Genomic DNA, 14,210 nt, shown 5'->3' on the forward strand with positions numbered 1-14,210 from the left:
TCACTTTTTTATTTTTTCACTACTACCAATCAACTTATGGAGTTATTTCATACTTTTTCACTTCTTATTTTTCTTCTTTTTTATCGGTTTCTTTATTGTTAAAACACTAAACAAAACTATTATCTAAATACATTTTTTCTTTCGTTGACATAAGTTCTATTTCTATAAATTTATGAGCATTTATAAGAAACAATATGAGAAAGTAATGTATATTATATTATTTATAAGAAAAAAAATAACTCAAATGCAATATCTTTTTAAAAAGTTAAATGTTTTTTTTTTGTAAAAAAAATAACTACATAAGTTAACCTTTTTTATTAACCTTAAGTAAGTTAATTATAAATTCAATGTATTTTTTTTTATTCTTTCTATATTTTAAAACATTTTTATGAAATAATTTCTGAATAAAGTAATGTTTACCCAAAAAAAAGTTAAATATTTATAAAATATAAAATTATTGGTATCATGATTTAAGTCTCGTTAGACTTCATATTTTGATATTATTTAACTATTGAATATAAATTATATTTTTATCAAATTCCTTGAAGTATAATTATATAAATTAAAAAATATATATATGTGAGATAAAATTCATCTTTAATTGAATTTTTTCCCCAAAATTCATCCAGTGACTTTATTAATAAATATATCACATTAAATTCAAATAATATTATATAATTATTTTAAGTTATTATTGTCAATAGAACTGTCACACAAATTAGATTGTTCTGACCCATATGGGTCGCATGATATTTTTAAGTCAATCAAATTTAACTTTAATTACTTTTAAGTTGTTTTTTTTCGGCCCATCTTACGCATATTTGGTTATCAGATTAAATTGACTAAAATAATAATAAATACATAAATAAAATTATATCCAAAAATTTAAAATAATTATAATTTTTTGTAAATTAAAAAAAAAAAATTGTTTGGTGAACAAGCAAATTATTTGTATTAAACAGTGTTGTTTATATTTTCTTACACATTCAACTTTATGTTTTTTTACATATCCATGGGCGGGTTTATGAATTCTGACACTTTATTTTGATATTTTCCCACTTGCATTTGTTTAAACAATCATCATTGGACTTTTAGTTTCTATGAAGTTTTATTTTGAAATATTTTTTACATGCATGTATCATTTTACTTGAAAGAAATTTTTTTTTTTTTAAATGACAAAAAGGATAAGTTTGAGCCAATTTAAGAAAGTTCTTGCAATTGATTATATACAATAAGTCAACAATAGATAAAGATCAACTATTGAATCAATATAAGTATCATTTATCAAATCGTTAAATTAATACAAATATTAACTCCTAAAACACAACAATAATGTCAACAAGTATTTACATATTAATCTAATTTCTCTAAACTTAAGGAGTTACAGTTTAGAGAATAAAATACAATAATAAAATTTGATTAAAAAATCAATAATTAATCTTAAATTTTATTTTACAATAATTTGATTTTATCATAAAATTTAATTGTTGATTTTATAATCAATTGTGATTACATTTTATCCTCTAAAATATACACCCTCACTTTAGAAGAATCAAATTCATCTATATACATACAAGGTTAATTAATAGTAATTGATACAAATATCAATGTCAAATTAATATCATTGAGCAAACCAAAATCAATTGAAAAGATTAAGATTTAAAAACATATATAAAAAATTAAGCAACAACTAAAACGAATCTCTTACTATATCCTACTATATTTATTTTTTTTTAACTTAGAATTGAGTTATGCTAAAGCTTGCTGGTCAACTTAACCTATCATATCAAGTAGATTGAGTTAAAATAATTTATTTATATTTAAGTCACATTTTTAAGACGTTATTTACATGTTGATTGAATCAAGTTTGATAGCTATAATCACTAATTATATACTAATAATTTAAAAGATTAAAACATTATTTTGTTAGAGTAAAAAATTAACATTAAATTTAAAGGGAAAAAATTATTCTAAAATTGATGATCAACAAAAACACATTTACATATTTAGTATAAAAAAAACACATATTTAAACCTAAAATCAAAGAGTTAACCAAACATTAAAATGATGTTATGATATTTATTATACAATATTTTAATATTATTTCAATATCAAGAACTAAGAAGTATTTTGATTATTTTTTTATTTAGTATACTTAATTGATAAACTAGTTAATAAATATAAAATAAAAAAATCATTCATTTTCATAATGAGAGTGAAAGTGATAGAATAATGGGTAGACCGTTTTCTTTAAATTAAAAAGGATAAATATATGTTTATTCATTAAAATATTAAGTAATCTTTTTAAATATAATGGTCACTGATATCATGATAGTATTTAATATTTTTAAAATTTTTAAAATAATTATTATTTATATATTTTAAAATTATTAATAGAGGACAAAAATAGTAATTTGTTATTTTAGAAGAATGAAAATAATAAAAAAAATATATATTTTATAGGAATAAAAATATTTTTTTTTTCATTTTATAAGGATAAAAAATATTTTATAAAAACAAAAAATAAAGTTTATAAAATATTTTATAAAATAAAAAATAATGTTTATAAATTTTATAAGAACGAAAAATAAATAGTTTTTTTTTACATGAATAAAATGAAGGTAATGAAGGGATTGATAACAGTGGAATAAAGGAATCCACAGCCTACAGGCAACAAGAGATGAAATGAATCCACATTCTTCTTCTTTTATTTATTTTTATCCGTTTCTTCATTGAATTCTCATATTCACATACGAAATGAAAAATGAAAGAGATGAATCCAAAGTCCAATGAAGGACAATAAAGAACATTAATGATATGAAGAGTTTTGTTGTGAGACAAAATGCTCTACCCTATTCTCTATGCTAATGCAACTACAAGGAGTCATTTCTGTAGTCACACCAAATTAAAATTAACGTTTCATTTATTCATTTTACATGTTTTAGATGAGATGAATTAATTCTAACTTCTACGCTCCATCAAGTGTAAACTATATTCATCCTCTCACATTACGCACCGTTTCCATTCGGATTTTGCATTTATAACACAATACTTTGATTTTCTATTTTATTTTTTAAATTGTTCCAGCCAAAGATTGGACTAGAGTTTCTTCCTAGATCAAGCTTCAAAGTCAGAGCATTCAAAAGTGTAATCTGCCGTCTTAACTCTAGGGTTTTAGGTTTTATATTTTCTTGTTTGTGGGCCTCATGGGTCCCAAGAATGAGGGGATTTCCTTAACCGTTTTCATAGAGAACATTTGATTATTAGAAATAAGATTTCTATCCTTAATTCTCGGATCAACGTGAAAAGTGATGCTTGTTCGGATACTGGCCGATACCATCCAGGCCGAGTCTATACTGGCCGATACCAACCAGGCCGAGTCCATCCTGGCCGATACCAACCAGGCCGAGTCCATCCACCAACCAGGCTGAGTTCACCAGCGTGACTGATATGGGATCGGGCTTTTACCGAGATCACCATCGTTGGGGGGGTATCAGGTTAAATTCTGATTGCTCCTACGCATGGGCCAGAACCAGGTCGGCCGTATTCTGACTCCTCCCTTGACCGTATTGGAAACATACCGAGATGGTACACTTGCCTTCCAGCCTTGAGCATTATAGGCGAAAGGGCTTGGCTAGTCGGTTGTTTTCCGACTCCTCCGTTGAACGTATCGGAACCATACCGAGACAGTACACTTGCCTTCCAGCCCTGAGCATTATAGGCGAAAGGGCTTGGCTAGTCGGCTGTTTTCCGACTCCTCCCTTGATCATATCGTGAATGGCGAGTTGGTGGATCCTCCTGAGGATGATTGAGCTTTACTTTAGAATGTTGTGTTTTTCTTTATGTCTTCGTGTTTTTGCTAATTGTTGTCAAGAACTATTGTGATCTTCTTTTTCGAGTCCTATATGAACTTTGCGCGTTGCTCTTGATATTAGTTGAACGACTTTATGTGTGTGTGGAGTAATTGCCGAGATGTTGATTATTGTAAAATCATGATGAAAATTCTAAGTTAAAAAGAAATTTTGGCAAAACCAGTCTCCCGAATTCCGACTGGTATAACGAGTGAAAAATTTTATAAGTTAAAATGAAATTTTGGCAAAACCAATCTCCCAAATTCCGACTTGTGTAACGAGTGAAAAATTTTCTAAGTTAAAATGAAATTTTGAAAAGCCAATCTCCCAAATTCCGACTCGTATAACGAGTGGAAAATTTTCTAAGTTAAAATGAAATTTTGGCAAAACCAGTCTCCCAAATTCCGACTAGTATAACGGTGAGAAAATTAAGCTATGATTGCGAAAGCTCTGACTCAGAGATGTAAGTGCAATATTTTGTTAAAATCAATAACCAAGATAGGAGATAAAGGAGACTAACCCAGCTTGAAAATCAATCGAATGCATAAGTCCTTCAAAAACCCGACTCACCTTAAGGAGAAAATGACCAGGTTAAAGATTCCCTTTCGAATACTAAGAGTCGTTCGGATACCGATTTCAAGAGTTTGATGGGGGTGAGCCAGCCTTTTTGATTTATACTCGCCCAGTCGGATTTTTACCGATCCATCACGAGTTTGGTCTTCGAGTTATTTATATTCACCCAGTCAGAATGTTACCGATCAATCACGAGTTTTAGTCTTCGAGTTATTTATACTCGCCCAGTCAGATTTTTACCGATCAATCACGAGTTTGGTCTTCGAGTTATTTATACTTGCCCAGTCGGATTTTACCGATCAATCACGAGTTTGGTCTTCGAGTTATTTATACTCGCCCAGTCGGATTTTTACCGATCAATCACGAGTTTGGTCTTCGAGTTATTTATACTCGCCCAGTCGAATTTTTACCGATCAATCACGAGTTTGGTCTTCGAGTTATTTATACTCGCCCAGTCGGATTTTTACCGATCAATCACGAGTTTGGTCTTCGAGTTATTTATATTCACCCAGTCGGATTTTTACCGATCAATCACGAGTTTGGTGCCTTTAAAACAACACACTTGTCGATCATGGAAAGATAAAAGAGATGGTATTTAATAAAATGGGAATTATTGGTTAGTCTTTCACATTTTTATAAGGAATAAAAATCTTTTGGGACGACCCCAGCTTCTCGGCTTTCAGCTGCCCGTTTGTTGATTTGTCCTTCCTCCGTCTTGATGTGACTTAGGGCGAAAGCTCTCACCTCCGATATCGTTTGGCAATTTGCTCTCTCGAGCGCGATGTCGAAAGCACCAGACCTTAACCCCTTTTGAAACGCAATGACCGCCATCCTTTCATCCAAAGACGCTATCCTCAAAACAACCTCGTTGAACCTTTGCAAAAAATCTTTCAACAACTCCTCGCGTTGCTGTTTGAGATCAAACAAGTCTGACGTGATCGACGATTTCTTTTTGTTGGCTGTGAACTGCGCCATGAAAAGCCGACTAAAGACATCGAAGTCGGTGATTGATCGGTCAGGAAGACCACTAAACCAATCAAGGGCTGCTTTTTTGAGCGTGCCCATGAACAGCTTGCAGCGAATTTCCATGCTCCCACCACAAATCAGCATTTGTGCTCGAAAATCCATCAAGTGTTGACTAGGATCCTGGGTTCCGTCAAAAGGTTCCACCTGGGGGACCCGATGATCCCTCGGGATGATCTCGGTCTCTATAGCCTCCGAGAAAGGTCGGAAATCCCTAGGAACTTCCATCATGACATATTCCTCCGCCGTTCAGGTATTGGCCGTTATCATAGCCTGCATCTCATCCGCTCGCCTCCTGATCTCCTCGTTTTCTCGCTGGATGGCTCCTCCCTTTCTCTGGATCGTGCATTCTCCTCTCTCAAGCCATTGATCAATGCCATCATCTCCTCCATGGTAGGGTGTTGTGGGTCGTTGTTTGATGTGCCGCCTCTCGCCATGGTAAAGTGCAGGTTCTTCTATATGATTTGGGGCGCAGGAAAAGTTTTACCGTAGCCCCACCGTGGGCGCCAAATTGTTTCGGCCAAAGGTTGGACTAGGGTTTCTTCCTATATCAAGCCTCAAAGCCAGAGCATTCAAAAGTGTAATCTGTCGTCTTAACTCTAGGGTTTTAGGTTTTATATTTTCTTGTTTGCGGGCCTCATGGGCCCCGAGAATGAGGTGATTTCCTTAACCGTTTTCATAGAGAACATTTGATTATTAGAAGTAAGATTTCTATCCTTAATTCTCGGATCAATGTGAAAAGTGAGGCTTGTTCGGATACTGGCCGATACCATCCAGGCCGAGTCCATACTGGCCGATACCAACCAAGCCGAGTCCATCCTGGCCGATACCAACCAGGCCGAGTCCATCCACCGACTAGGCCGAGTCCATCCTGGCTGATACCAACCAGGCCGAGTCCATCCACCGACTAGGCCGAGTCCATCATGGCCAATACCAACCAAGTCGAGTCCATCCTGGCCGATACCAACTAGGCCGAGTCCATCCACCAACCAGGTCGAGTTCACCAGCGTGACCGATATGGGATCGGGCTTTTACCGAGATCACCATCGTTGGAGGGGTATCAGGTTAAATTCTGATTGTTCTTACGCATGGGCCAGAACCAGGTCGGCCGTATTCCGACTCCTCCCTTGATCGTATCGGAAACATACCGAGACGGTACAAAAATATTTAGTATTAAAAATTAATTTTCTTTTTTCATCTTCTTCCTATATTATTGGGAGCGAATTTTTTTCTTATATTTTATTTTAAATAAAAAGAAATAAAATAATATTTTCATTTTTATTTAATAATGTTCTTCGATTTTTTCCCCTTTTATTTTCATTATAGCACTAAATGAAAAGTCACATACATTATTATATTAAAAATTCATTTAAAAAATAAAATTATCGTCATAAATATATTTTCTTTGTTAACGTTTACTTTTTATTAATAAAATGTTAACTAGTGTCTTTAATATACTAATTAAAAATATTTTTTATAAAAAAAATATTTACACATTTCTTTATATAATTTTATCGCAGTTTTAAACAAAAAAATTATATATCAATTTTATAATTTAAAATCTTAAATATGAAATTATAATTAAGACATTTCTAAAATGTGATTATGAGTCTAACTTAACATATAAAATGGACTTCTAAAATGATGATTGTGCTCTATTATATATATATATAATTTATTTTATTTTATATCTAATTAATATGAAATTTAAATTTTTTTAATATCTTTTTAATAATATAGAATCAGCAGAACTTTAATTTTTTTATCAATATGTATCTTCATATTCGATAATATTAAGTTTGATATTGTATAAATGATGAATGTTTTTTTTTATTTCATCTTAAAATATAAATAATGAATCAAATTTAACTTTAGAATTGTGAATGAATTAGTGTCTATTTTATATACTTTTGTTTTATAGTACGACTTATCTCTAATCATGAGTCTGACTTGATGAAAAAATATACATATTCATAACATTAAAAAAAATCTTGTTGAAAAATTAAATTTGTTATTATCAGTCAAATCAAAGCAGTTAGAATATATATGTCGGAAGCAATGGAACCACATGAGTGAACCAAATAATACCTTGTTTTGCATGAATAAAATGAAGGTGACTACTGAGGAGAGTGATGGCAGTAAATAAACGCAGTGTTTGATACGGAAGAGGCGTGAACTCGTGAAGAGAAGTACGAACGAACATGTTACGTGGTTTATAGCGGTGTTCTGTTCTGTGTTCATGCCATCTGATAAATTCCAACTTAACAAACTCAATTATTTTATATATTATTAATTTGATTAATAATTAATATACTTGTATCATTTTTATTATTTTTAAAACATTTTTATGTTATAATATATAAAATATATTCTAATTATTTTAAAAATATTTTTGTCTTATAATATATAAATTTTTCATTTCTTTCTTCAAATAATTAAAAATATAGAAAAAAAATATATTATAATATATTAATTGTTACATTCATATACTGCAATACATTTAAAATTATTAAGTAAATTAAGAAAAATATTTAATTTATTTTTATTAATATATTAATTAATTAATATAAAAAAAATTATTTAAATTTATTTATTTTTAAAAAAAATTATTGGATATCCAATAACCTGGATCGAATTAACTCAATTAACATTTGATTAGTTTGCTTCGGGTTAAACAAAAAAAATTGTGATATTCAAATTAATCTAAACATTTGATTTTTATTTAGGGATGACAAAATGGGTCGTAGTCTATAGGTTGGCCCGTCAAAAATTGGTGGTTCAGCCCATCATTCTAACCGATCAAGTCCGTCAACTTGTCAGGCCAAATGCAGGCTGACCCATCACAACCCGTCAACTTGCAGTTGAGGTTCCTATTAAAAAAATAGTAATTTATAAGTTTGTAATTGATTTTGATTTTGTTGTAATTGGACTAATTTCTATTTGATTTTGTTGTAAATTTGTAATTTGCTTTTGTTGAACATATATTACGTACAATATGTATGCATTTTCAATTTCATGTGATTATATTTATTTATTTGTTGTAATTTTTTTATTTAGACATAAAATATATTTATTTTACAATTTTTTTAGTGGTATACGAGTTGGCTCACTCTCACACCAACCTACCTTAGGTGGAACGGACCAACATTTTCAACCCATTTTTAAAGGCAGATGATAAACACACCTCCACTTTCGTATAAACACACCTCATTTTTTAAAAAATATATATAAAATATCTAAATTACCCCAAACCCGCACCCCCGTTTCCCTTCCCCGCACCCCCGTTTCCCTTCCCCGCACCCTCCTTCTGGCGCCGCAATCTTCCTCTCGCGCTTCAAATACGCCTCTGCCGCCTCCAACGTCGGCAAGTGGATCCTCTTCGCCGCTCCCACGCCCTTCAACTACTTCGTGAACAAGCAATAGCGTGGAGTCCAAGCCACGCTCCTCTTCCAAGTCCAAGTTCGCAGGCCAATCCAACGAAACCACGCCTCCATCCTTTGCACTCACGCAAACTCTCTGATACCTCACCTCCGAGTCCCTCTCCCTCTCTCCCTCTCCGCCTTTCACGTGAATCCTCCCGCGGTTGACGCTCATGTAGTGGCGCTCCTCCAAAACGAGCCTCTCGGGGGCGGCGAGCGATATGGAAGGGTAGCGCAGCAGCACGAAGCGGTTGAAGGGCGTGGGAGCGGCGAACAGTCGGAAGCGGCGAGGCGAATTTGAAGCGCGAGAGGAAGATTGCGGCACCGGAAGGAGGGTGCGGGGAAGGAGGTGCGGGAAAGGGAAACGGGGATGCGGGTTTGGGGGTAATTTAGACATTATATATATATTTTTTTAAAAAGGGGGTGTACTTATATGAAAGTGGAGGTGTGTTTATCATCTGCCATTTTTAAATGATGAGTTGGCCCAACCCAACCCAACCCATTTTTTTATGAATCAGGCCAAAACAAATTAAACTAACCTATTTTAACATTCTTATTTTTACTTAAACTTGAACTAACCCTATCCCTAAATATCGTTAAGCAACTAAACATTATAGAAACATTACTACACTAGCCCTATATATAAGCAAAAACTATTTAAAATTTTTGAGTTGAAATATAATAAATTTCAATCAAGTTAACTTTATTTAATGTTCTTGATCCAAAAATATTATTATAATAGTAAATGAAAATACTATTTATTATGAATGTGATTAAGAATATTTTAAAAAATATAGTATATATTTTATGTAAAAATATAAAAAATTAAATGTATTTAATGAGTTTTTTAATCGGTATAAAATTAGTTATTTTTTATAAGTCTAAATGAAATCCTTTTTTGATTGGTATAAAGTTATAACTAACCAGGAACAACCTTTTGTACATTGGGTTAGTGGTACTGGTACCCCTAACACAAATTAATTCATCTTTGGCCGTTTTCAAAAAATAAGTCTAAATGAAATATAAAACTCAAAAACTGTAACGAAATGCGTAAAAAGCTAAAAATTCATTTGATTTTTTTTTTAAATAGCGAAGAAATGACCCATAAAACTGGGACAATCAATTACATATAGTTTGTTATATATATACACATACATATTTAATGAAATATATATATATTTTTTATATTTTTAATAATTTTGTCTAAATTATTTAAAAATATACTATGCATATAATGACTTTAATCCTCATCCATGTATATGCTTGTGTAACATCAACAAAGTAATTTTTTTTAATATACACTTTTGTAAGAGAAAAAAAAGATAAAATATTTTTTCACAAACTAAAAGTAATTTATGCATAAACTATTTTGTAAAAAAAATTGATATTAATTTTTCAAAAAAAATCTTATTTTTAACTTATTTATAAGTTGTATAAAAAAATATTCATAAACTAGTTTCAACTTAATGAAACTTTTTTTTTCTTATACATACTTATAAAAATTTCTATCCAAATAGATCTAATTAAAAAAAAAATTAAATAGTTGTTAAAATTATGTTGAAATTTTAATACTAAATTATAGAAAAAAAAATCAATCATTCCCGTCTAAGTCATAATTCATAGTTATTTAACATGATGGTGTAAAATAAAATATATGAACATAGTATTGTAAACATAAGTTTTAATCATTTCATGTTTTTGAACCTAAGATTCTCACCCATTACCTTCACTAATTACTTCTTTATTCTTAACATCTTTCATCATTTAAAGACAGCATTAATGAGATTGAGTTACAGCTATTAGAAACAGTGAAAAAATTTGATCCACCTCACCTCCATTATTTGTGCAGTGCATTGGATGCTGCAGCTTTTACCAATCACCATTATTTGTGACGAATCATAACTTGCACGTACGTTTTCTCTCTGGATGCCGCTAAGGGATGACTTTTGAGCATGAGAGGGCAGATCTGGAACAAAAAACAAAAAGTAAGCGACAGTGTCTCATATGAATTCATATTAGTAGTATGACTTAGTTGGGTTGATTAAAGTTTGAAGAACATGGAACTCATGTTGTGGTTCATCATCTCCATTCTCATACTCTCCCAAGCAAAGGCAGCAGAAGAAGAAGACAAGGCAGCATTGCTTGAATTCGTGCAAAAGCTACCACCTTCAAGGCCTCTCAATTGGAACGGAACCTCTTCCCCATGCACCTCTTGGACAGGCGTAACCTGTGACCGACAAAGCTCACGTGTCATAGCCATTCACCTACCAGCCTTCGGATTCCACGGACCCATCCCTCCCAACACCATAAGCCGCCTCACGTGCCTCCAAACGTTGAGTCTCAGATCCAACTTCATCACCGCTCATTTCCCTTCCGATTTCTCCAATCTCAAAAACCTCACCTTTCTCTATCTCCACTTCAACAACTTCACCGGCCCCTTACCGGATTTCTCCCCCTGGACAAACCTCTCCGTCCTTGACCTCTCCAATAACCGATTCTCCGGCCACATTCCTCCGTCGCTCTCCACCTTGCCCCGCCTCGCCGCCGTCAACCTCGCCAACAACTCGCTCTCCGGGGAAATCCCACTCTCTCTCCAGAGGTTCCCAAAGGCCGCATTTTTAGGCAACAATCTTTCTCTTCAACTTCAACCCTCTCCGCATTCTGTCAAACACCGCCAAACGACGCTGCTTTCGGTTGTTGTCGCTGCTGGTGTCTTCGCTCTCGCGGGATTCCTTGTTTTTGTATTTCTGTGGTGCTCCAGGAAGAGAAAAGGGAATGTTTTTGCTCGGAAGTTGCACAAGGGGGACATGTCTCCGGAGAAACTGGTGTCGAGGGACTTGGATGTAAATAATAAGATTGTTTTCTTTGAGGGGTGTAGTTATGCTTTTGACTTGGAGGATTTGTTGAGGGCTTCTGCTGAGGTATTGGGGAAGGGGACGTTTGGTGCTGCTTACAAGGCTGCGCTAGAGGATGCTACCACGGTTGTTGTCAAGAGGTTGAAGGAGGTGGCTGTTGGAAGGAAGGACTTTGAGCACCACATGGAGGTTGTTGGAAATCTTAAACATGAGAATGTGGTTGAGCTCAAAGGGTATTACTACTCCAAAGACGAGAAACTCATGGTCTATGATTACTACACTCAGGGGAGCCTCTCTGCCTTGCTCCATGGTATGTAGTTTACCATAAATTTCTTTTCCTTCCTTTTCAAATTAATGCTCATGCTCAATTCTTTTGGATCTTGAGTTTTTGGATGGTTGAATGCCGTTGTTGCTTCTTGGTTAAGTGTTTTGTATGTTAAACAAGTCGACATTTTGTCTCTGGATAACCTTCATTTCATTCACGACTCAGCTATGGCAAATGGTCCTTAAATTTAGAAGATATTATCACATTAGTTTTTGAAACTAATAAATCGTTAAATATGTCTTTCAAAACGTAAATTCACGGTCATATTAATCCAAAAATAAAAAAGAAGTGCGATTAAAACGATATATATATATATATATATATATATGAGGAAGAATCTTTTATTCTAGGAGTAAGTCTATCTATACTTACTCCGTTCAATAACTCATGCTCTAAATTAAATTTTAACGATTCAATCGTTAAATTTAAAGTTCTTAATACATTGATCAAATTTATAAATTTTTTTAAAATTTTAAAATCATTTGATATTTTAGGTTTATTTTATTTTATTATTATTTTTTATTTCAGGAACCAATATGATAGTATCTTCTAAAGTTAGGGACCAAAGTAGATGTTTACTCCAAAATTAAATGTATAACATAAGGTTAGATGTTTGAAATATGGTTTTTGGTTGTATAACGTATCATGTATGCATGTTCTAAAGCCTAAAGATTTTTGCTTCCTCTTTGGAGAGCAAACGGCACATCATCTGACTGCTGGTGTTCTGTATTTAAGTCACGTGTTGTTGTGTGAACAAGTTTAATGCCTTCATGATAGAAATGGGAAGCTCTTGCCTTGTTTTAGTGTCAAAGATGTGAATATATCAAACATTTATTAAGACTCTGAGTTTTTCAGGTAAAAGAGGAGAGGAGAGGGTGGCTTTAGATTGGGATACTCGGATGAAAATTGCTTTGGGTGCTGCACGAGGCATTGCTCGCATCCATTTCGAGAACGGTGGTAAACTTGTACATGGCAATATCAGATCCTCAAATATCTTTCTAAATAGTAAGCAATATGGATGTGTCTCTGATCTTGGCCTGGCAACCATAATGAGCTCAGTTGCCATACCTATTTCAAGAGCTGCTGGATACAGAGCACCTGAAGTTACAGACACCAGAAAAGCGACACAGCCTTCTGATGTTTACAGCTTTGGTGTGGTGTTACTAGAGCTCCTGACTGGGAAATCCCCTGTCCACACAACTGGTGGCGATGAGATTGTCCACTTGGTGAGATGGGTTCATTCTGTTGTGAGAGAGGAGTGGACAGCTGAAGTATTTGACCTGGAGCTGATCAGGTATCCCAATATAGAGGAAGAGATGGTGGAAATGTTGCAGATAGCCATGTCATGCGTGGTAAGGGTTCCTGATCAGAGACCTAAGATATCAGAAGTTGTAAAAATGATACAAAATGTGAGGCAGATTGATATAGTGAATCAGCCATCATCTGAGAACCAAGTGGAAAGTGCAACACAGCCCCCTTTAACCCCTACACAAAAAGGAAATGAATGATAGAGAGCTGCTTGCTGTCTTTATTTGATTTGAGTGTGTCCGAAAATGTTTTGTTCCAAATTATGAACAAGAGCATGGTTCTTTCCATCATTTTCCTTTGTAATTCTTGTTCCACATATTTGCTTTTTCCACGAAAAAGCCAAACTAATTTAATTGATTTTATATCATGGTATGTTAAATGCTTTGAGGGAAGGAATCACCAGATGATGGTACCATCCGGTGGTTAAGTACTTGTCTTGCTACCTGTTAACCTGATATGAAACATTTTTTTCATCATCTTTAGCTTGTGTTTTAGCTTGGGTGCAACTAGGAAATGGGTTGAGACTGTATTTAGTTACTTATATAGTAATGATCAGTTATCTTAGTTTAATAGTACAATATACTAGTAATTCTTTAATAATAAAAGTAGTTTAGACTAATCTGATTAGAGTTGCTTTAACATACAAGTTAAACACACCAGATAGTTTTAGTCATGTTATAAAACAGATGTACAAAACAATTATAATCAGACTTGTCATTACTTACAATATTTATTTTTTGTTATTGTCTCTCCTTGGGGAATATTATTATATTACATGCTAGTAGCAAGAGAGAAGTTCCAAATCCATTAATATTGTGGTGATGGTTATCATTTGCAATTGTTTCTCTGATATGAT

General features: G+C 33.1%; 1 protein-coding gene across 1 annotated transcript; it reads left to right on the forward strand.

The window, feature by feature from the left end:
* Positions 1–10,770: 10,770 nt before the first annotated feature.
* LOC109801632 (putative inactive receptor kinase At4g23740) lies at positions 10,771–13,830 on the forward strand. Its single transcript, XM_020362746.3, has 2 exons — positions 10,771–12,031; positions 12,902–13,830. The coding sequence occupies exons 1-2, from the start codon at positions 10,924–10,926 to the stop codon at positions 13,552–13,554; spliced, it is 1,761 nt and encodes a 586-aa protein (XP_020218335.1). The 5' UTR covers positions 10,771–10,923; the 3' UTR covers positions 13,555–13,830.
* Positions 13,831–14,210: the final 380 nt, after the last annotated feature.

This window comes from Cajanus cajan, chromosome 11 (assembly GCF_000230855.2).
Source record: "Cajanus cajan strain Asha chromosome 11, NIPB_CcT2T_4, whole genome shotgun sequence".
Lineage (NCBI taxonomy): Eukaryota > Viridiplantae > Streptophyta > Magnoliopsida > Fabales > Fabaceae > Cajanus > Cajanus cajan.

Excerpts from the sequence above, each read along its gene's own strand:
- LOC109801632 (XM_020362746.3), top strand. The coding sequence starts at position 10,924 with ATGGAACTCATGTTGTGGTTCATCATCTCCATTCTCATACTCTCCCAA. Across the intron at positions 12,032-12,901 it reads CCTCTCTGCCTTGCTCCATG|GTAAAAGAGGAGAGGAGAGG; the intron begins GTATGTAGTTTA and ends TGAGTTTTTCAG.